Source organism: Paramisgurnus dabryanus, chromosome 18, assembly GCF_030506205.2.
Source record: "Paramisgurnus dabryanus chromosome 18, PD_genome_1.1, whole genome shotgun sequence".
Taxonomy (NCBI): domain Eukaryota; kingdom Metazoa; phylum Chordata; class Actinopteri; order Cypriniformes; family Cobitidae; genus Paramisgurnus; species Paramisgurnus dabryanus.
In genome coordinates, this window is record NC_133354.1 from 14,268,177 (window position 1) to 14,290,736 (window position 22,560).

The 22,560-nt window shown below is 37.4% G+C and overlaps 1 protein-coding gene across 5 annotated transcripts in view; it reads right to left on the reverse strand.

Annotated features, from left to right (window-relative positions):
- Positions 1-22,560, reverse strand: part of ank1b (ankyrin 1, erythrocytic b) — an 85,441-nt gene that overhangs the window by 15,359 nt on the left and 47,522 nt on the right. For 4 of the 5 annotated variants that reach the window (XM_065286810.2, XM_065286809.1, XM_065286806.1 and 1 more), the window contains 18 exons: positions 22,453-22,551; positions 22,256-22,354; positions 21,610-21,807; positions 20,445-20,543; positions 19,827-19,925; positions 19,640-19,738; positions 8,511-8,603; positions 7,984-8,056; positions 7,429-7,449; positions 5,782-5,905; positions 5,626-5,689; positions 5,275-5,387; positions 3,676-3,900; positions 2,649-2,803; positions 2,295-2,506; positions 1,529-1,733; positions 1,214-1,310; positions 579-807 (listed from right to left, as the gene is read on the reverse strand). In XM_065286810.2, the coding sequence (XP_065142882.1) occupies positions 579-807; positions 1,214-1,310; positions 1,529-1,733; positions 2,295-2,506; positions 2,649-2,803; positions 3,676-3,900; positions 5,275-5,387; positions 5,626-5,689; positions 5,782-5,905; positions 7,429-7,449; positions 7,984-8,056; positions 8,511-8,603; positions 19,640-19,738; positions 19,827-19,925; positions 20,445-20,543; positions 21,610-21,807; positions 22,256-22,354; positions 22,453-22,551 (2,304 nt within the window). The remainder of the gene's footprint in view (positions 1-578; positions 808-1,213; positions 1,311-1,528; positions 1,734-2,294; positions 2,507-2,648; positions 2,804-3,675; positions 3,901-5,274; positions 5,388-5,625; positions 5,690-5,781; positions 5,906-7,428; positions 7,450-7,983; positions 8,057-8,510; positions 8,604-19,639; positions 19,739-19,826; positions 19,926-20,444; positions 20,544-21,609; positions 21,808-22,255; positions 22,355-22,452; positions 22,552-22,560) is intronic. The other variant, XM_065286807.2, reaches the window with a different exon arrangement.

The following is a 22,560-nucleotide window of genomic DNA, read 5'->3' on the forward strand; positions in this document are numbered from 1 at the left end:
TAAAACTTCACATACATACTCTGGGGACACCAAACATTTATTTGACATCTTAAAAAAAAGTCTTGTGAAAAGTCCTCTTTAACCAATAATATCACAAGCTAACATCACACAACATCAAAATATTATGGAATACATAAACACCATAAACACTGCACAATAAATGATCAAAATATCTCAAATATGCATACAGTAGCAGAGAGACTGACACATAATGGTTAGTGCAGGTGTGTGAATGAGTCAAAGTCAACTTTAATGTCAATTCTGCTATATGTACAGGACACAAAGAGGATTAAAATGTAATTCCTTCAAGCCTGCGGTGTAAGACAAAAGTATTAAAATATATATATTTATGATTGCATGTGGATGCTCTGAAGTGTGGGAAATTATCAACAATCAGAAAGAATGTGAAACATGTATGTTGGTTATATAATTTTTAAGTTAATATTATATCATATAATATATTAAAATAAATAAATTTTAGCATAATTGCAGCGCATTTCGAATATTGCATTATTTTAAAAATATATAGAACACAACTTAAAACTAAATCAACATAACTAGAAACTTTATCAGCTAACCTCAATGTCTCTGCTGCGCGCCACCTCTGTGAAGTTCTCATGCAACTCGAGGGTTTTGTCTATTTTGTCGTCGGTCATGCAGTAACAGCGCAGACGACCCTCTCTGATATCATTCATCTTAGCAAATACCACAAATTTGGCCATGTACGGCACTGACATCAGCTCACGGTACAGTAGGTTGGCGAAGGTCACGGCCTCCGCCGTTCGCGGACAGTCTGCAAGCCAGAACCTGCAATAAAACAGAATAGACGAGAGTACAAAGGGGAACAAAAATGAGGGTCATGAGAGGCAATGTTAAATGTGTATAAATCATCTGATGCATTACTGCAGCTTTAATATCTAGACAACGCTCACAAAGATTACTTTTCAGTAAAATGTATTTACCACCTGCTGTAATTGCGCAAAAGCAAACAGCTCTGAGTTTCAAATAAGATGTTATCGATACAAAGCGTAATTTGCATTGAAAGGAGGCGTGATTGAGCTCAAAAGCAAGATAATGACCTAATTTGAATGTTCACAACACAGTGCCGTTTCAGCACATTAAGTGTCCGGGTAACCTGGCGAATAGTGAATAGGACACAGGTCTTTGCATTAAAACACACACAATGCCCTATTTATGTGTGTCTGTGACTCACCTTGCAGACACGTTAGTGGTGAAGTTGGCACAGTTGTGAGAATACATGAGCTTGGTGGTACCAGTGATGTCCTCCCACTGAGCTGGGGCGGTGCCACCTGCAGAAGGTTTACAGCTTTTTATAAACCCATTTTTTTAACCAACACCATCTGGAATAATGAGTCTATCTTTATCTCTGTGTCCTCTACAGGCAGGACACCAGCCTTTTCCAAGCAGGGTAGCTACATTAAATCTGGGAAAGACTGACATTCAAGATGATCTTCTTCTTCTCCAAACAAATGTATAATTCTTGTTATTGATTATGACTGGTTCGTACCAATAACACTGCAGAGGAGGCGGAGACTGGTAGTGTCTCCCTCGCCAGCATCACGTGGGCTCTCCCTCCAGGATGGAGGTAAAGGGATGCGGAGCCCAATCGGTCGGTGAAATTTACGCCGACGAGGCTCTACTGTCACGACGGGGCTGAACGTGGCCTGGTTTCCTAACTGCCGAGTCAGCAGCTCATCTGGGATTGGCTGGGCCTGGATGAAGAAGAGATGAAAATAGAACATAAAGATTCAGTTACTACTCAAACAACCTTCTGTGAATTTCCACAGCTACTTTTATTTATATATTTTATTGATTTAAACGTTTTATATGTGATCGTGATAAAACAATATTTGTTATAACCATCATGGGTGGTAATAAGGGGCATCTTGCACTTGCTTTCTTGAGAGGCAATATTAGATTTGCTGGTCAAGTGGTTTTTGTTTAGTGTGCAAGAAGACCCTGGGGTTCAGACGCAAGTCAGCAAAATTGCATCTGTGCAAAAATTGCATCTGTACTTTGCAAATAGTAATCACAAACAGAAAAGAGAAGGGCATTTAGCATCACCTTTTGAGTTTCACAGAATTGCTTTTAAAGAAATAAATAATAGATTTATTTATTGATCATTTTTGTCATAATCAAGCTTTTATAGTGTACTTAAAATTAGTTTGGTTCAAATATCTGAGGAGCACATAAATGTACATAATGCAATTGTATCAATTATTAACATATATAAATTAACCAGATTGTTTCATCCAAAACTTTTTCCATCTCACCTGCAGGCCAAGTCGGACCCTTTTGGTCACAGCTGTCTCAGGGAAAATTGACTGGACCTGGGGTACCAGCCTACTTGTCAGCTGACCGCCCTCTGGGCCGATAAGATCACTTTCCTGCTGGACGCGGGACACCACGGCAAAGTAAAGTGGAAAGTCTGTGGAAATGATGCGCCTGATTCTCTTTTTGTCCAGCTCATCCTGACTTTCTAGATCTGATGAAGTCAAAAAACAAAGGTGATGAGGTCTGCGTATATTTTATCTGTGAATACTTATTATTAACACTGCAGGTTTAGAAGACAAATTTGAAAAACAAGACAAAACAAAGTTTATGAACATCCACTAAGTGAAATGTACCTTCATCCATGCCATTGAGTATGGTCTCCAGCACATCATCACTATACCGATTGCGATGCTCTTTCCATACCGAGCCGTTCTCACTCCGCAGAACCACAAGTTCCCGATCACCCCGGCTCAGGGATGCAAAGTGAGGGATCTCCACTATCACTGGCCTGAAAAGGATGATGGGAGGTCAGATCAACTACCGTATTTTCCGGACTATAAGTCACACTTTTTTATAGTTTGGCAGGTCCTGGAACTTACAATCAGGTGCGACTTATACGTCAAAATGATTTCATAAGAACCAAGAGAACCCATTACCGTCTACAGCCACGAGAGTCCACTCTATGCTGCTCCTGTATTTATGTAATTCAATGGATTCAGTGATGCACCTTTTTGAACTTGATTTGGCTTCTCGTGTTAATTTAGCCTATTCAGCCTCCCAGGTGTGTTCTGTATGATATTGTGTATCATGTAAATAACTGTTTATGTTACTTTAACATGTACGGACACCTATTCATGCTGCTTTCCTGTGCTTTTGTTTAGTTGAAAAACTTGCCTTTCCAGATTAAATGTATGTTCTTCATTTCGAAATAAACCCAAGGTATAGTCCGGTATGACTAACCCAGAAAATGTGCTATTTTCCTCTTCAAAACATATTTTTGACTGATGCAACTTATACTCCGAAGCGACTTATAGTCCAGAAAATACGATAAATGGCAAATGCAATAAATGTCGACAGGTAATAACCCCCAATTTTTCCTTACTGTTCTGTTCTATACTGGTCTGAAAATCTATCTCTAATTTATTTCTACAGTTGTTTTTTATTGGTTAAAGTATTTTTAAACAAGTATTTTTTTTAGTTTTTTGACTTTCTCAAAATAACTACAATAACAGATAGCTGATCATAGGAAACAAATACTTTTACTTATTTTAATTATTTATATTTGTCATATTTTGCTCACTCTTGTATACAAATTTGTTCCCCAAATATGAGTAAGTACTGTACCTTTAGACCCACACACACAGACAGACAGACTCTTACCCCAGGAACTGCATACTGGAAGGTCCTAATGAGATAATACGTGCTGCAAGCCCCTCTCCCTCCACCAGAGGAGGTGGGGTGGTCAGTTTCTGTGGTTTGACCAGACGGCAGGTGATGCGTGTGGGGGCGGCACAGGTGCGTGGCGGGATGATCACACGCAGACCATTGTGTCTGCTGCCACGCATAGACCCACCTCTCGCATCCACCATAAAGCTAACCAGAAACCTGTCAAGCAACCAACCAACCACATTACAGTGAGTATACACTGAACTCTACAACCGCATTATCTGTGTGATTTAATACATTTTGAGAAATAGAGTATCTGTCAATTTTGGTCAAATGAGTTGAGTAAATAGCACAGCTGCATACATTTACACAATCCACAAAAACTAATAACTACAAATACTATAGGTCAATTATTTAGTTTACTTCCTTAAAAAAAAATAGCATGTATGGTATTACATGTATTATATACATGTATTAAATGTATTATATATATGTATGAAGAAAAACAAGTGTAGAAATGCAATTAAATAAAAAGTAAATAAATGTATATATTTTTTGTGACATCACTGCTTCTTCTAAAACTGTTCACACCAAAACTGAATAATATTTCTAAAGAATTTATCCAATTTAAAGGGATAGTTCAGCCAAAAATGATATTAAACCCATGATTTACTCACCCCCAAGCTGTCCTAGTTGCATATTTCCATCGTTTTTCAGACATTTTCACATTTTCGGATATTTTAGAAAATATTTTAGATCTTTCAGTTAATTAAATGTGAAGTTACGGGGTCCACGACCAAAATAAATCCAAACGGCTCCAGGATGATAAACAAAGGTCTTCTGAGGGTAATCCGTGCGGTGTTGTTGTAGAAATATCCATATTTAAAACTTTATTAACGAAAATAACTACCTTCCGGTAGCGCCGCCATCTTAGTCGCGTCTGCATTCAAGATCAGAGCTTAAGCAGCCTACGGAGGCTACTCTGTTGCTGCTCTGTGCCCCCGCCCTCCGAAATTGTCCTACGTTACTAAGAAAAGTGCGTACACTACGCTAATACTCTCTCCTGAATACAGAGGAGTCTAAGATGTCGCGCTGCCGGAAGGTATTTATTTACGTTAATAAAGTTTTAAATATGGATATTTCTACAACAACACCGTGCGGATTACCCTCAGAAGACCTTTGTTTATCATTCTGGAGCAGGTTGGATTTAGTTTGTGAAGGATGGACGCACTTTTTTTGGCCTTGAAGGTCATGGACCCCGTAACTTTACATTTAATTAACTGAAAGATCTAAAACATTTTCTAAAATATCCGAAAATGTGTTTGTCTGAAAAACGATGGAAATATGCAACTAGGACAGCTTGGGGGTGAGTAAATCATGGGTTTAATATCATTTTTGGCCGAACTATCCCTTTAAACACATTTATGACAGCAGAGACAGGTATAAAAATAAGCTTTTTATGAACAACAGATAAATACGTAGAAAACACAGGTGAAGAGCCATCAGAAAGGTCACTGAGTTCATAAAGGGCCAATACTTTGGCATGTGTGCTACCGGGATGAGTTTGTTTGGGTGTGTAGTGACTGCACTGACCCAGTGTGGATGGGGCTGGCCACTGGGCTAACGTTGTCTGAGGTCTCTGTGGCCGGACTACTGGGTATAAGAGAATCCTCGTCATACTCCTTTGGCAAAGGGACAGGGGTGTGCTGCAGACACACACGAGTAGCACAGATCACACACAAACAAAGACATACAAACACAAAAAAGTACAGACAGCCTTATGAAATAGAGAGAAAAAACAAGTGTTCTAGCAACTCTTAACAGATTGACCTTGGCCTTACACCAGCTAGAAACCGTGTCAAACCAGCTACCAGTTAAAGCTGATTGTAATCTGTTTTTTCCAGCATGTTTGATTTCAGCTAATGAAGAAGAAAATACCAATACCTGGTCTAGCATGACAGTTTCAGGTGACACACATGGAATTCTGGGAATTGCAGGTGAGTAGGGTCTGGAGAGAATAGAGGAGACTGTAAATCTAAGACATTATTGCAAAAGTGGTTATCGCTCTTAAAAATGTCGCACAATGCACCCTTGACCTACGTTGTGCCCATTCCACTCTCAAAGTCTCTGAGGGTTTTCTTAGGGGATAGAAAATCATCATCCTGGTCTTTCAGATCATCCAGCTTCAAGTACCGAGCCCCATCCATCCCGAGAAGTTCATCACCTACATACGGCACAATATATATCAGAGACTCCCATAAAAAAGGCTGGCAGGACAATGGAGGATTAGATGAAGGGAAGAAAATGTTATTTTAACATTCACAGTCCACCATCATTCTCAATCAAGCACATTCACTCATTTACCAAGTCCAAGCAATGAAGTCATTCATACAGAGCCAATGGAAAATATGATGAAATAAAGACGCTCAACGAGATCACATGATATTGGTTACTGAAGGGTGCATGCCCAGCAGTGCAGAGAAAATCATACTTAATCTGCATGGGAGAGATTGTTGGGTGTTATTGTAGGGGCTTAATTACATGTATTTAAAGATGGGTAAAAACAGCCACTCTGTCAGTTCATTTTGGAGAGCTCTGCTGAGTCAAATAATAATCATTAGTCAATTAGTAAAATTATTCACTCCCAGCGTGACTCCCAGAGTGTTTGGATAGAGAAACAAATTATTGATGGGTGTGTTTTCAAATTTGGACACTTATGTCCAGAGACATAAGTGTTTTTTCATAATTGTTTTATTCAATTTAGGCATTGGCAGACACTTTTATCCAAAGCGACTTAAAGTACATTACAAAGTACACAAATTGCTTTCAGTACGTGTGTTCCCTGGGTGCCCACACCTTTTTTGCTGCCAACGCAAAGCTATACCACTGAGCGACACAGGAGCTCAGTTACAAAGTATTATTATGTGGTTATATTTAAACTATTTAGATATATAATTAAAATCGAACAAACTTTATTTTATACGTTCATAATTTTTAATATATATAGATTTTACTGTATAACCCTTGTCCCAGACTTTTATTATTACTTTTTAGCACATTTTTATTTGCTTAATTTCCAATAAAGCTGTAATTTTTGTACCATTATTAACAAATTAACCCTTAAATGTATAAATGTTTATTCAGTTACCTACATGCATCACAATACGTATTTGGGTCTTTAGCAACCTGGAATGTATATCTAAACTTCCTCATTAGAATAAAACTAATATTAAGTCAAAAAACTTTTAAAAATTAAATGATAATATAAATAATATGCTATTATAATTTAACATTTCAATTGTCATCAAACAGACTATATAAAAATATAAAAAGTAAAAATTATGTACTTATCACATCCCACATCTCTAAAGACCCAAGGTATGCATTTAAGGGTTAAACTAATAAAAGCATGTTTTAGGGGGTATTATTTTTCTAAAAGGTCCACATGGCCAAAGTGCCCATAGTTGAAAAAACACCCTTTGTATTGAGAACAAAAAGTCATTTCAGATGCAGTCCAGTCCATAATGGATCCACAGACATGTTACTGTCAATTAAAGTAAAAAACGTCATGACCACAAAATGATGAAGAGGCGTTGCCTTAGTAACACGAAGCGATAGGTTAAAAAAAGAGCAGTCAAAGAGACTCGCGAGGTCAGAGACAAAATGAGAGAGCTTGAAATGGAGGCATACGATTCACGGACCACTGAAAATCTGACAACCAAGCCACAGATAGGGAGATGCTCCTACCTAATGTTAGCTGAGCAACTCCTACAGCAGGAAGGAAGAGGAACATTTCAGGCTGGAGATCTTACCATTGGAGAAAGCTTTTAATATCACCAAATACTTGCTTTGCTGAACATTAACAGGCATCAACTTTCCGGAATAAACAGATTTTTTTTTCTTTTTAGGTCAACTATTCTCTTAATGTCCTTTAAGATATCATGCTGGATCAACTTTCATCTCATGCAATATTTCAATTGATCTTCTGATATTTGAATTTAATCTTAGCCTGTGATTGACAGGAATGTTTCAGGAGAACCATTTTTTGTACAGCTGAGGAAGTAGTCAGAAGTGGAGTTTTAATGTGAAAAGTACTCTAGCTGCTGATTTACTTTCTACTGTCACTCTTGGGATATGACCCACCAGCCATCTGCTTACTGGCTCATGTTTTTAATTGCGAGTCTATTACCATCCTCAGGCCTGTGAGACCCTGTCACAGCAGCTGAGAATCAGAGCTTTAATATGCCATTTACTGCGGTATAATCCTTGAGGCTAAAGCCAATGTAAGCCAGTCATACCAACCTTCATCTTCTGACACATCCAGTATTTCATCCACAGTCTCGGGGAAACTCATGCGATGCTTCTCAGTGGTGATCTGATAGATGAAGAGGGAATAAGGGTCAATGACGTGACGTTAATTATTTTGTGTCCATATGGTTCAATTAAATGTAAAAGGGTTAAAATTTCAAAATACATTTTTAGATTTCTTGCATACATTCTCTTTTTGAGGACCAAGGATAACATTTTTGGTTTTATTTCATTTTGAAAGAATATTTGGGGGATAATTGCAAAAAAATTAATTAATTAAAAATTATGCTTTAATACAAAAGTGAGGAAAACAGGTGGCAATAATATGAAAACGTCTAGCGATGTCTTTAAAAAAAAGGTGGAGGAAGGGATGTCAAAAGAATCCAAGCCAACCAGATGGACAGAAGATATGAGACAGTGACATAAAAACCATAAATCAACCTGCTACTGTAGGAAAGCCTTGCAGATTGATTTCACAAACCCAGACAGAGCAAAATTCATGAGATGCATATGGTGCTCACCATAGATACGGACTCCTCAGTCACAAGTTTGAGCACATCGATGACAGAGATGTAACCTAGGCGTTTAGCGATACCCAGGGGTGACGTCCCATTCTGCCACAGATAACACAGTCAGGTCAAAAAATCTCATATCGGTCTCTGATAAGCCAATAATAAACAAAATGTGACCCTGGACAACAAGACCAGTCAAAAGTAGCAGGGGTATACTTGTACTGTAGCAATAGCCAACAATAGATTGTATGGGTCAAAATTATAGATTTTTATTTTATTATTAAGATGAATAATAAATCATAATAATAAAATAAAAAATTATTATGATATTAAGTAAAGATCATGTTCCATGGAGATATTTTGTCAATTCCCTACCGTAAAATTGTAAAAAAAATGTATTTATCATCAGTAATATTTGTTGCTAAGGACTTCATTTGGAAAACTTAAAAAATTGGAAAACTTTAAAAACACCCTTAGATTCCAAATTTTCAAATAGTGGTATCTCGGTCAAATATTGTCATACCCTAACAAACCATACACCAATGGAAAACTTATTTATTCAGCTTTACAGACAGGGATTAGACTAGTCCTAGACTAAAATGTTAGAGCAGTGGCGGCTTGTGACTGCTCTTCTGAGGGGCGCAAATTCAGAATATATGCTCGGAGTGTCACGTGTGTTGCTCGTGTTTTCAAAATATGTGTTTGTTGCGTCATGTTAACCATGTGCATCACGTGTTTTGTCAAAATAAGTGCCTGCTGCACATGCGTCAAAACCGTTTATGATAAAAGAGACGCTCACGTTCACAAAATACACACAAGACACTCCCTTAAAGGGATAGTTCGGTCAAAAATGATATTAAACCGATGATTTACTCAACCTGAAGCCGTCCGAGATGCATATGTCCATCATTTTTCAGACAAACATATTTTCAGTTATTTTAGAAAATGTTTTAGATCTTTCAGTTAATCAAATATGAAGTTATGGGGTCCACGACCTTCAAGTCCAAAAAATGTGCATCCATCCTTCACAAACTAAATCCAAACGGCTCCATGATGATAAACAAAGGCCTTTTGAGGGTAATACGCGCAGTTTCGTGGTAGAAATATCCACATTTAAAACTTTATAGACGAAAATAACTAGCATCCGGTAATGCCGCCATCTTAGTCGCGTCCGCCTTCAAGATCAAAGCTTTACGCAGCGTACAGAGGTTACTGTGCTGCTGCTCTGTGCCCCCGCCCTCTGAATTTGTCATACATCACTAAGAAAAGTGCGTACACTACGCTAATACTCTCTCCTGAATACAGAGGAGTCTAAGATGGTGGCGCTACCGGAAGGTAGTTATTTTCATTTATAAAGTTTTAAATATGGATATTTCCACAACAGCACCGCGCGGATTACCCTCAGAAGACCTTTATTTATCATACTGGAGCCGTTTGGATTTAGTTTGTGAAAGATGGATGCACATTTTTTGGACTTGAATGTCGTGCACCCCGTAACTTCACATTTAATTAACTGAAAGACTTAAAACATTTTCTAAAATATCTGAAAATGTGTTTGTCTGAAAAACAAATGAACATATGCAACTAGGACAGCTTGGGGGTGAGTAAATCATGGGTTTAATATCATTTTTTGCCGAACTGTCCTTTTAACACTAAAATCTGATTACCCATGAATTTATGCGAGTATCTGGCAAACGCGAGCGCCGAACACATATTTTGAAAATTACGAACCACACACATGACATGCTACAGATGTGGCCTTTAAAAATGCGCGTTTTCTCCCGCGGCATTCGCCAATTCGTCTCGCAGAGTCTCGCAGCATTCTGCAAGTGCTTTCGGGGGGGCTACTTTCCATTTTCCCTTAATGTGTTTCGCTTCACAGAATATCCACCAGGTGGCGCATAAAAACATTGCATTGCGTTGTTTCCAGAAGTTAATAAGGGCATTGCTGAATATTTTACATTGCTACTGTATTAAAACAGCAAAGTGATATGTCAACCCATTCTTGCCAGCATAACAGCGCATACAATTATTAAGATACGTGCAATGCGAACTTATAGGAAGTGCAACAGAGAATTTAGTGTGAGCCTAATAAACGCGACTCTATTTACAATGAATATCTTAATTATTTGTGTTGTCGAATTTTGACACCGTTTCATTGTTTGTTCATAATATTTATAATTGTCAGTTTTTCTAAAAGTATCAATATTTTAAACAGATTAATGTGGTATAAAAAAAGACATGTTTTAAAGTTAAAAATGTTGTAAAAAATATAGTAGTATTCTTATATTTTAAGAATAACAATATGATACATTTATACTGCGCTAAAATGCTTCACATATGGAAAGAGGAATTCTTCTCAACCACCACCAATAAAGTTTACAAATTATTCTTTAGAAAAAAAGGCGTTTAAACCCATGCGGGGTGTACAGTTGGCATATGATATCTTTTTTATTTCGTTTTTACATATTTATATTTATAAAATCTTTAATAATAGGCTACCTTTCTTGCGCATATGCAGTCAGTGTTTCTACCTAATTCATAATTGTAAAAAATATTATTGTAAAATAGAATATCACTAAAATAATTTATAAAAGTAACTTAATAAAATGTCTTAATGTCACTTATGTGTTTTTTTAGTTGGTCAAACCAAAATAATTGACGCGAACAGAGAAACTGTGCCTTTTGCGGACGAAAAACACCTCCGAAATGTTGAGTTTATGAATTTTTACAATATGTACTTTGTGAAATGTGTGTGTAAAATAATCAATTTTATAACATGTGGCTGTAGAGACAAACACGCCGCATCGCCTTCCAGATATCTTACACGTTCGCATTCAACACTTTTCAAAACTTATTTATATTAAATCTAATTAATAATTATAAATTATGACATGAGAAAATTAGAATTGTGCAAAGAGCCAATTCAGATATTGTTAATTAAAGCTGTTTTATACACCTTTCTGTTATAAATGTTTTAAAAAATATATTAGTATTCTTATATATTAAGAATAACAATATGATACATTTATATTGCGCTAAAATGCGTTACACATGGAAAGAGGAATTATTCTCAACCACCACCAATAAAGTTGAAACATTATTCTTTAGAAAAACGCCTCCGAAGTGTTGAGTTTATGAATATTTACAATTACAATATATACTTTGTGAAATGTGTGTTTAAAATAATAAATTTCATAACTGTAAAGACAAACACGCCGCATTGCATGATTTTATAAATACCGAGGTCCATATAAGTATTTTCCAGGGCATGCACCCCAGGAAAAAAAGCTTCTTATTTCCCTGCTCTACATATATGAATTTTAATACATCAGAAAACCAAAGAATCAAATACCTATAGATTTCAAACCATGTCAGTATGCAGAAGACTTGTATTGGTCATTAGGAATACATTGTAATAATTATTTTACCATCCTGGGCACACTAGTTGCTGCACACTTTCTCTTCTTTTGTTATTTATTTAACTTTAATGACTTCAACAGGTACTGTTTATTAGGCTTTAAGACTGAATGCAATAAAATGTTCAAGCCAAAATATGAACATTTAAACTCCGTGCACGCGCGCTACGGGTGGATGAAGCGTTGTACCGCGCACGTGATGCATCGCGTTTTCAAGTTCAAGCTTAGCAGAAGTCCAGTGCAACACAGGGAATCTAATCATTATACAGTTAAAAACATATCTTCAAGAATTAAAGGGGGGCGTGGAATGTTGTTAATAAACATGCTGAAAAACGGAAAGTGTATTCTAGTGGTGTAGTCTACGTGATACGCAGGTATACGCCGTATACCCACTAGAAATTGTCAAGGATTTCCGTATACCTACTAAAAATAGCGCGAGGATGCGTAACAGCATGGTTTTGTGACATTTTTAAACTTTTAGTCATAATATAGATGTGAAGCACTGACCATTAAATGCCACACTTGCTACCTTAGCGGGTTGAAATACATATTAGGCAATATACTTCCTGCCGAACTGCGCGATCCGATCGGCGTATGAATTTCTATGAAATCAAATTACTATAGTGACGCGAAAGTGACTGGGGAGCAGACTGATGTGACGCCACAGGGAAGTGACAGCAAAGTACCGCGAGAGAGACTCCAGTTATCACATGGAGAAATCTGCTTTGAATCGCTCTCGCGGTACTTTGACATCACCATGAGGTCTGCTTAGCGCCAAATGAAGTCGAACCTGCAGTGTAGCTGCTCACTCGACACTGTAAACAAACAGTCCATGTGGAGAAGAGAACGACGAGTGGAGCAGTGCACAACATAAAATCCATAGAGTTTACAACGCACATGTGAGTAAACAACATTTAAATAATCAGTCCAGTTTATTACTTTATCTGGAGGTAAGGCTCCAAATACAATAAAATAAGCCCGTAATTATATCCTGATGGTTTTAGCTTTCAGTATGTTTGCTTGTGCTTCACAGTGTTAAACTTTCCTTCTCTGTGTTAATTTATATATCTACGTTCAAGATGTATATGATCTTAAACTTCTGTGAGGAAATTCATGTCTGCGTTGATGTTCAGTTCAGACTTGCAAATTAAAGATCATTTTCTTCACTTTGGTTTGGGTGTCTAATATGCTACATTATGGTCTTGTAATAATAATTAAGTAAAAGCCTATTTTCATTTTTAAACAATGCTTATATTATATGCAAAAAAAGCTTTTATATCAATGACTATGCAAATGAGAGTAACTTCATGGTCATCTTAAATGTGTATTATGGTAATTAAAAACATTTACACCATTAAATTAAACATGGTAATGTTATCAATAGTTGTCAGATAATAGCTATTGAAAGAGTGGATATTTTTCTCCTTCAATCCAAGTGTTTGCCACGGATTGAAGATTGTAAACAGTTTATTTAATTTTAATTAACAGTTGAGTAACTTTTGGCCCTGGGTTAGATGTTGATTAACACTAAACCAGTCTAAAAATCAGTCCAGTTTCCCCAGCTGTAACCCATTGGCTGTTAAAGTCTTTTTTTTCTTATAATAAACTGACATGTTGATAACACATTCAGTTTATGTGTTTATGAGTACACTTTCAGAATGCTCTTAATTACATGAATATCTATACTGTATGCATCTGTGAGTGTGGTGGTGCTTATGGGCTAGGACGAGTGAGCATAAGGGTGAGAGGGAAAAATCACAGTATACTCACTACAAAAATCTAGACTACACCACTGAACGGAGGTATGGCAAGAATCAGCAGTGAAGCAACCTACCCATTACACAAAAAATGCACACGGCCGCGCCGGTCTCAGTGTGTCTGCATCTATGAAAAAAATGTGCACCACCTGCATGCAGCGAGCACGCGCGCTGCCTGCACGACATCCAATCACTGCAGTCCCACGTTGGTTTGGATGTTGGGACCGTACCAGTACAGCTCAGCAGTGGTGTAGTCTACTAGGAATTGTAAAGGATTTCCGTATACCCGCTAAAAATAGCGTGAGGATGCGTAACAGCATGGTTTTGTGACATTTCAAACTTTTAGTAATAGTGAAGCACTGACCATTAGCATGCTACACTTGCTACTTTAGCGGGTTGAAATGCATATACATATTAGGCTATATATTTGGTGTGTTTGACTTTCTGCCGAACTGCGCGATCCGATCGGCATATGAAATCACTATAGCGGCGCGAAAGTGACGGGGGAGCAGAGTGGTGTGGCGCTACAAAACCCACAGGCGAGTGACAGCAAAGTACCGCGAGAGCGATTCAAAGCGGATTTATCCACGTGATAACTGGAATCGCTCTCGCGGTACTTTGACATCACCAAGAGATCTATACCACTGCAGCTAAGTCACTACATTGACATGGCAGAAGGACAGAATGCCATTTTGTTTTGGGCACTCTTCCTTCACTCTTTCAAGTAGCCTTGGCAGTGCCTGCTTCTAGTGCTACAGTGGAGCGAGTTTTCAGCCATGGTGGCATCATGGCCAATTTGATCTTTTGAAAATGCAATGCAGTATAGGGGCCTCCCTCCACCTGTCCACAGCATGCATTTTATTTCTGTTGTAAGAGGACTTGACATGACTCGAAACTAAAATGGTAGGACTTTGGACTCGACTTGAGACTTGTTGGCTTTGACTTTTGACTCGACTTGGGACTTGCCTCATCTTTGACATGACTTGACTCGGGACTCGAGGGCAAAGACTTACTTGTGACTTGCATAACAATGACTTTGTCCCACCTCTGCTTATAGCTAGACGTCACATGCCGATTGGTCTGCGCTGCGCAGCAAGAAGCCACACGAGCGCTGAGCGTTGAGTCAAATTATAAGACGAGCGTAAGAAAATGACAGAGGTCTGGTCAGGGAATTAACCCAACACAAAAGTGAAAATGATAGCAATGACTCTTTAGATAAGATCTATAGACATGCACATCAGTGTTTTATTTGTCTGGAGAAAAGGACAATTTGATATCCAAAATAGTGTCCAACATAATACTTACTCTATCAATATACTCAAATAAGTAGGGCCTACATGCACTGCTATCAAACGTGATGTGTTTTTGGTGTTGTAATCTGGAACTTGGTGTATATCAAATGTGTTTGTTAAATGTCTCCACATGGAAACGGAATGCCCTCCCCCCGCACAGTCCTGCAATGAGAACCAGAAAAACCGGTTTCTAACCATTTTATTTACATGTGAATAGTGAGAGCACCCCCTCAGGAGCTGTAGCAGGGTTTTTGCGGGGTCTTTATAAGCTTAAGCCAGGACTTAGTTTAAATAGGAAATATAACTAGTTTTAACAAACATGCCTTACTAAAAACATTATTTTTCTGCATTTTGAGGCAAAAAAGGGCATGGCCGCCCGGACCTCGGTAATTTTCTGACGCGTGTCTTATTTGACTCAATGCTCAGCGCTCGTTTGACGACTTGCGGCGCCACGCAGCCCGATCGGACGGCATGTGACGTCTTAGCACCGCGAGACAGTAGGCCTACAGTATGCTTTTGAATAGATCTCGCGGTAGTGGGATGTCACAGGCCAACGGGTTTGCGCTGCGCCCCATTAAGTAAGATAAAGTGAAAATTATTCCTAGATGACCCATAAAATCATACCAGGCAGACAGCAAAGGAGGAAGGATACCTCAGTTAGTGGAAGAAATAGGTTAAATTGGGCCGGAGCGCACCGGAGCGCAGCTCCGCCTCCTCGGGTCCACAACACACCTTGCCGGAGCTCCGGTCCGTCTCCTTCAGCAACAGGGTTTGACGCAAAGCGAATAATAACGTTTTCATTCATAAAGTCACGTTTTCTTTGCATGCCTGATAAAATATCATAATTCTTGCAAGTTATTTTGGCAAAAACAAAATTTTATTAAATTCAAGGTTATTTTGGGCTAAACATGGTTTGTTCGTAGTCGGTCTATTTATGAGCTAAATAGTGGCTATATGTACGACGGTGCATAAAACACTTTAAAGAAATTAAACAAACCTTGTAATCGCTGTTAACTTTGCTTACAATGACATACCATACATCTCACAAGTTATTTTGGCAAAAACCACATGTAATTAAATTAATGGTTATTTCTGGGCTAAACGTGGGTTATTCGTAGTCGGTCTATTTGTAAGCTAAATAGTGGCTAGTACAGACGGTGTATAAAACACTTTAAAGAAATGAAACAAAATACCTTAATCGCTTTGAACTTTGTTTACATGATTAAATATCATACATCTCACAAATCATTTTGGCAAAACAACATGTAATTAAATTAATGGTTATTTCTGGGCTAAACGTGGGTTATTCGTAGTCGGTCTATTTGTAAGCTAAATAGTGGCTAAGTACAGACGGTGCATTAAACACTTTAAAGAAATGAAACAAAATACCTTAATTGCTTTGAACTTTGTTTACATTATTAAATATCATACATCTCACAAATAATTTTGGCAAAACAACATGTAATTAAATTCATGGTTATTTCTGGGCTAAACGTGGTTTATTCGTAGTCGGTCTATTTATGAGCTAAATTATGACTACGTACAGACGATGCATAAAACACTTTAAAGAAATGAAAAGAAATACCTTGTAATCGCTGTTAACTTTGCTTACATGATAAAATAGCATCCATCTCACAAATTATTTTGTCAAAAACCACATGTAACCAAATTAAAGTTTAATTGGGCTAGAAGTGGGCTAGGCACAGCCCGGCTATATCGGGTCTATACTGAAACGAGACGTTGAAATGACGGCTATTGCTTGCTGGGTATAGACTATTGTACTTAATTCCTGAATCCCATTCATTCAGATAGCCTATGGATTTTTTTCCATTCGGCGGAATAAAATAATTAAATTAAGACGAATATCATACACTGTTAAGACTGGACAAAACCGTTAGTTTTGTAGGTGTTCAGCTTGGGAGTTATACTCGGTTTAACCAAAAATGGGAATAATAATACAACAGAATATTTGGAATTGGGGCAAGCAGAACATGAATTCACAAATCACAAAAAATGTAAAATTAGATAAATTAGTTAATGATATTGCGCAAATGCTCTCGGTCTCTTCAAGGTCTACGCGAATTAGAGGTTTGTTATAAGACTCCGTTATACATCACGTCTCTTCTAATTGCACAGAAAAAATGAATCAAATGATGCGCATTTAAGTCGTACATATTTACATATTTTATTTGATGTATACGCCTTAATAATATAAGTATTTAATTTACAGATTATTTTAATCAATATATTTGATAAGGTCAGAATTATATATTTAAGTTTTTGAAACTGTAATAATTGCTTTCTTCAAATTAATATTATTTGCATTTAACATCAACTTAAAAAAATGTACGTTTTACGCCTAACTTGAACTATGATGTACTTACTATTTTTACATTGATATCATTTGAGTAAATGTAGGCAAAAAAATAAATTAATAATAAGTAGAACAAATGTTAATTTAAAAAAATCCCATATAGCCAACAGGTTTTAATCAGCAACAGAGAAACTGCGCCTTTTGCCGATGAAAAACACCTCAGAAACTCCTCGAATTTATGAATTATTACACTCACAATATGATTTAATTTACTTACTACAAAAATATAACTCATTATACAAATTTATTCAACACCATTGCACACTTTATATCGAGTTTCATACCATGTAAAGGAAAACATGATAATATAAAAAGTAGGCCTACAGTAATGCAGAAAAGCGCATTACAACCATGTCCAAGCTATTAAAAACGTTCAGATGCAAAAATGAACTAAATGTACAATTAGATAAACTAGTTAATGATATTGCGCAAATGCTCTCGGTCTCTTCAAGGTCTACGCGAATAGAGGTTTGTTATAAGACTCAGTTATACATCACGTCTCTTCTAATTGCACAGAAAAAATGAATCAAGTGATCCGCATTTTAGTCGGATTTTTATGGAGAATAGGCTATGTGACCGTTTAACCCACGTGGACCGAACAAGAAAACGTATGCTTTCATGGAGTCCGTGTATGACATCTCTTTTATTTAGTTTTACATATTTTATTTATATGCATTTAATAATACCGTAAGATCACAATGTATACACTGTAAAAAATGATTCAGTGGCTTTGTAAATGTAGGCTATCTAAAATAAATGATTAAAGTAACTTAATAAAATCTTTTAATGTCAGTTATGTGTTTTTTTTAGTTAGACAAACCAAAATTAATGACTAGAAATAGATATTTTGTTTAAAATGTACATATTTTATTTGATGTATACGCCTTAATAATATAAGTATTTAATTTACAGATTATTTTAATCAATATATTTGATAATTTCAGAATTATATATTTAAGTTTTTAAACCTGTAATAATTGCTTTCTTCAAATTAATATTATTTGTATTTAACAACAACTTAAAAAAATTTACGTTTTACGCCTAACTTGAACTATGATTTACTTACTATTTTTACATTGATATTATTTGAGTAAATGTAGGCAAATAAATAAAATAATAAGTAGAACAAATGTTAATTTTAAAAAATCCCATATAGCCAACGGGTTTTAATCAGCAACAGAGAAACTGCGCCTTTTGCCGATGACAAACACCTCAGAAACTCCTCGAATTGAATATTTACACTTACAACATGATTTTATTTACTTACTACAAAATATAACACATTATAGAAATTTATTCAACATCATTGCACACTTTATATCGAGTTTCATACCATGTAAAGGAAAACATGATAATATAAAAAGTACAATAATGCGGAAAAGCGCATTACAACCATGTTCCAGCTATTAAAAACGTTCAGATGCAAAGATAAACTAAATGTACAATTAGATAAACTAGTTAATGATATTGCGCAAATGCTCTCGGTTTCTTCAAAGGTCTTTGCGAATTATTTTGTTATAAGACCGTTATCATCACGTCTCTTCTACTGTAAGTGTACACAAAAAAAATAAGACGAATGATCCGCGTTTAAGTCAGATTTTTATGAAGAATATTTGACTGTTTATGTAACTGGCAAAAGAAAACTTCGCCAACCAAATGTTTGTCAAAAAGCTTGCATGTGACATCAAAGTACTGCCAATGCACCAAGAATCCCTGTCATGTTACTTCGATATCATATAGTATGCTTAAAGCATAAAGTCGAGCACACATTGTCGTCAGTATGCCCTACTGTACTTGAAACACGACTGCCCTCTACAGGTTTTTTATTTCCTGCGTCCCCCACCGAATCACCCTTCTGCGGGATCTCGCAGAATTTCGGAAGTGCTCGCGGCATTCTGCTTTCAGAGACGCGCATTTTTAAAGGCCACATCTGTACATACATGTTGTGACAAACCCGCCGCCACTGTGTAAGAGCTGTCCAAACTGAAAACAACTTGCAGTGACATATCTTAAAATACATCAGTGCCCTGTTTTGCCTCAAAATGCACACAGGTAATGTTTTTAGTAAGGCATGTTTGTTAAAACTAGTTATATTTCCTAATTAAACTTAGGCCTAGTCCTGGTTTAAGCTAATCCCAGTCCAGGAAACCACCCTGAAATGTTTTATCAACATTTTCTGTCTATGTGCAGGAAAAATAAATTTGACAGCATGAATCATCAAAACTCGTATACAATAGCATACACAATGCTTTGGCACAAGAGATGGGTCATATTTCAAGTTGTGGCTGATGCTTACTGTGGTGATCTCGTTGGGCTGAGCTCCATGCTTTAAAAGCAGGGTGACAATGTCTGTATGACCCTGCTGAGCTGCTTGATGTAAAGGAGTGTATCCCGTCTGAAATGCAAGAGAAGACAATGAATCTTTAAATAGTTGCAGAATTGTTTGTACAAATCATGAGTTGTATCCAAAGTTATGGACTTACTCTAGTCTTGCTGTTAACGTGGGCTTGCTGCTGAAGTAAGAACTTCACCATCTTTATGTTTCCATAGTGACACGCCACATGTAATGGTGTGTAGCCCATCTACAAAGTAGAGACAGAGATACACCAGACACAGAATTACCAAAACTCTAAATAAATTCTGGGTTGTTTTAACCCATGGTTGCATAAAATATAAACAAACCCAACTGTTGGGTTTGAATTAACACGTGCTGGGTTGTTTTACCCCAAAATTCTAGATCGCTTAAACCTCTGGTTGTGTCAAATATGGCCATTTACTTGGTAAAGTTAACCCAACAGCTGGGTTTGTCCATATTTTAGTTAACAGACTTGTAGTCTCTTCCAACTTGGGCCAATAGGTAATTACCCCAAAAACACCCTTGCAACTGCATAGCAACGCCCTAGTAACCTACTGTTACAGCATTGGGATTTCTACTAGATTTCTCTAGTCTCTTGGGAAAGTGTGAAAATCTAGTTGTATTTGTCACTTTTGAAGTAGTGTTTTCTGCAGTGCTTCAAGTTTAATGGGTTTCAATTCTAGGACATTTCACAGATGGTGTGTGTGTGTATATGTGTGTATATGTGTGTACTCAAGTCTCTTACCCTTGAGGCTGCATAGACTGATGCACCTTGTTTCACCAGCATGTCTGCAATGCCCACATGCCCTTCCTGAGCAACCAGGTGCAGAGGTGTCAACCCACTCTGTACACACACAAGAGGATAAAACAAAGTCAAATGTAACTGCTTATACAAAATGTATCTTCATATGTGCCAAACTTAACATACTGTATGTCAGTGGTTCTTAACGTTATTCCTGGAGGCCCACTGCCCTGCATGTTTTGTATGTCTCTCTTATCTGGCAGACTCAGTTCAGTTCATTGAGATCTCTTCTAATGAGCTGATGATTTGAATCAGGTGTGTTAAATAAGGGAGACATACAAAATGTGCAGGGCAGTGGGCCTCGAGGAATAACGTTAAGAACCACTGCTGTATGTGACCCTGTCTGGGAAATCTCGGCTAAGGTCTCATTATCGAATTATGAGATTAGGGGCATCAAAACAGAATTTGGCTTGATTGGCACTGGTTTAAATTTTTGACATGGTCTTAGTCGGTGGCGGCCGGTGACTTCTTTTTCCTAGGGCGCTCGATGGGAAGTTCGTCACAACATGTATGTAGCCCATCATGTGTGTGGTTCGTAAAATATGTTTTCAGTATGTGCATCATGTGTTGAGTTTGTGCATCAAAATAAGTGCCTGCTGCAGACGCGTCTAAAGGGTTTATCATAAAAGAGACACTCGTGTTTGCCAGAAACTTGCATAATCTCATGCATAATCACAGTTTACTGTTAAGGGAGTGTCTTGCGTGTTTTTTGTGAACGTGAGCGTCTCTTTCATCATAAATGGTTTTGACGCGTGTGCAGCAGGCACTTATTTTGACAAAACACGTGATGCACATGGTTCGCATGACGCAACAAACACATATTTTGAAAACACGAGCAACACACATGACACTCTGAACACATGAATTTGTGCACCTCGGATGAGCAGTCACGAGCCGCCACTGGTCTTAGTCAATATTAAATATATCAAGATTATATTTTCACAGAATTGTTATTTACATTATGTAGGATGATTTTATGTAGAAAACAGTAAATGACTAAATGTCACTTTAGTTGGGCATTCACGGAATGGGTTGGATGTTGTTGGATTCCTTTAATTTTTCCAATTATTCTTCTCTGTCCTAAATCCGAAACTAAACAGTATATCACCTTGTTCCCAAGATTAACATTGGCCTGTTTGGAGATGAGCAATGCCACCATGTCAGGTTGCCCCTCCTGTGATGCCAGGTGAAGTGGGGTAATGCCCTGTAGTGATTCTGAATTGGCATTGGCTCCGTACTGCAGCAGACTGTTTGCCACCTCCAGTTGGTTCTGCTTGGCTGCGATATGCAGGGCTGTGTAGCCGTTCTGCCATAAAGAGGAATGGATTAGGTAGTAATTTGTCAAACACTTTTATCCAAAGCAACCAAAGATACGCTTATTAAACATAGGGACTAGCTGATTAGCATTTGATGCAGACCTGCAAATGCAACAAATACACCATTTGAGGCCAAAAATACAAATTACTTTGGAAATTATATCAGCGCGTAAGTTATGTGCCGTCACCTTTGCATAGAGGACATACTATTAAATTTCATCATAATTCAAATAACATTTTGAGCACATATCTATTATATTAGCTCTAGGCTGTGAATTTATTCGAAAATGTTTCACATTATATCTTAAACAAGATCAATACGTTTATCAGCTGATCATACTATACCCCACCCCTTGTAAGAAAACAGAGAAAGTCTGTGAGCTGTTAGATAATGTCAAGATCCGTGAGGTATTTCTGTGTACTGTATGCATATCTTACTCTCGCAGTGCTGTGCGGAGAGCCGCCCTTGCTGACCAGCAGCTTAACTACATCAAGGTTGTTGTGATGGACAGCCACGTGCAGAGGCGTCAGTCCGTTCTGTAAGGACAAAGAGGATACACATGGCCTCAGTCAACCCCCTCTGTCTGTCATCTGATATACGAAGGAGACATCAGATATTCGTTTTGATGTATTACCTTTCCGGCTGCATTAGGATTGGCCCCTCTTTCCAAAAGCAGCTCCGCCACATCCACTTTACCATATTTACATGCTACATGTAGAGGGGTAAATCCCTTCTGTGAGAA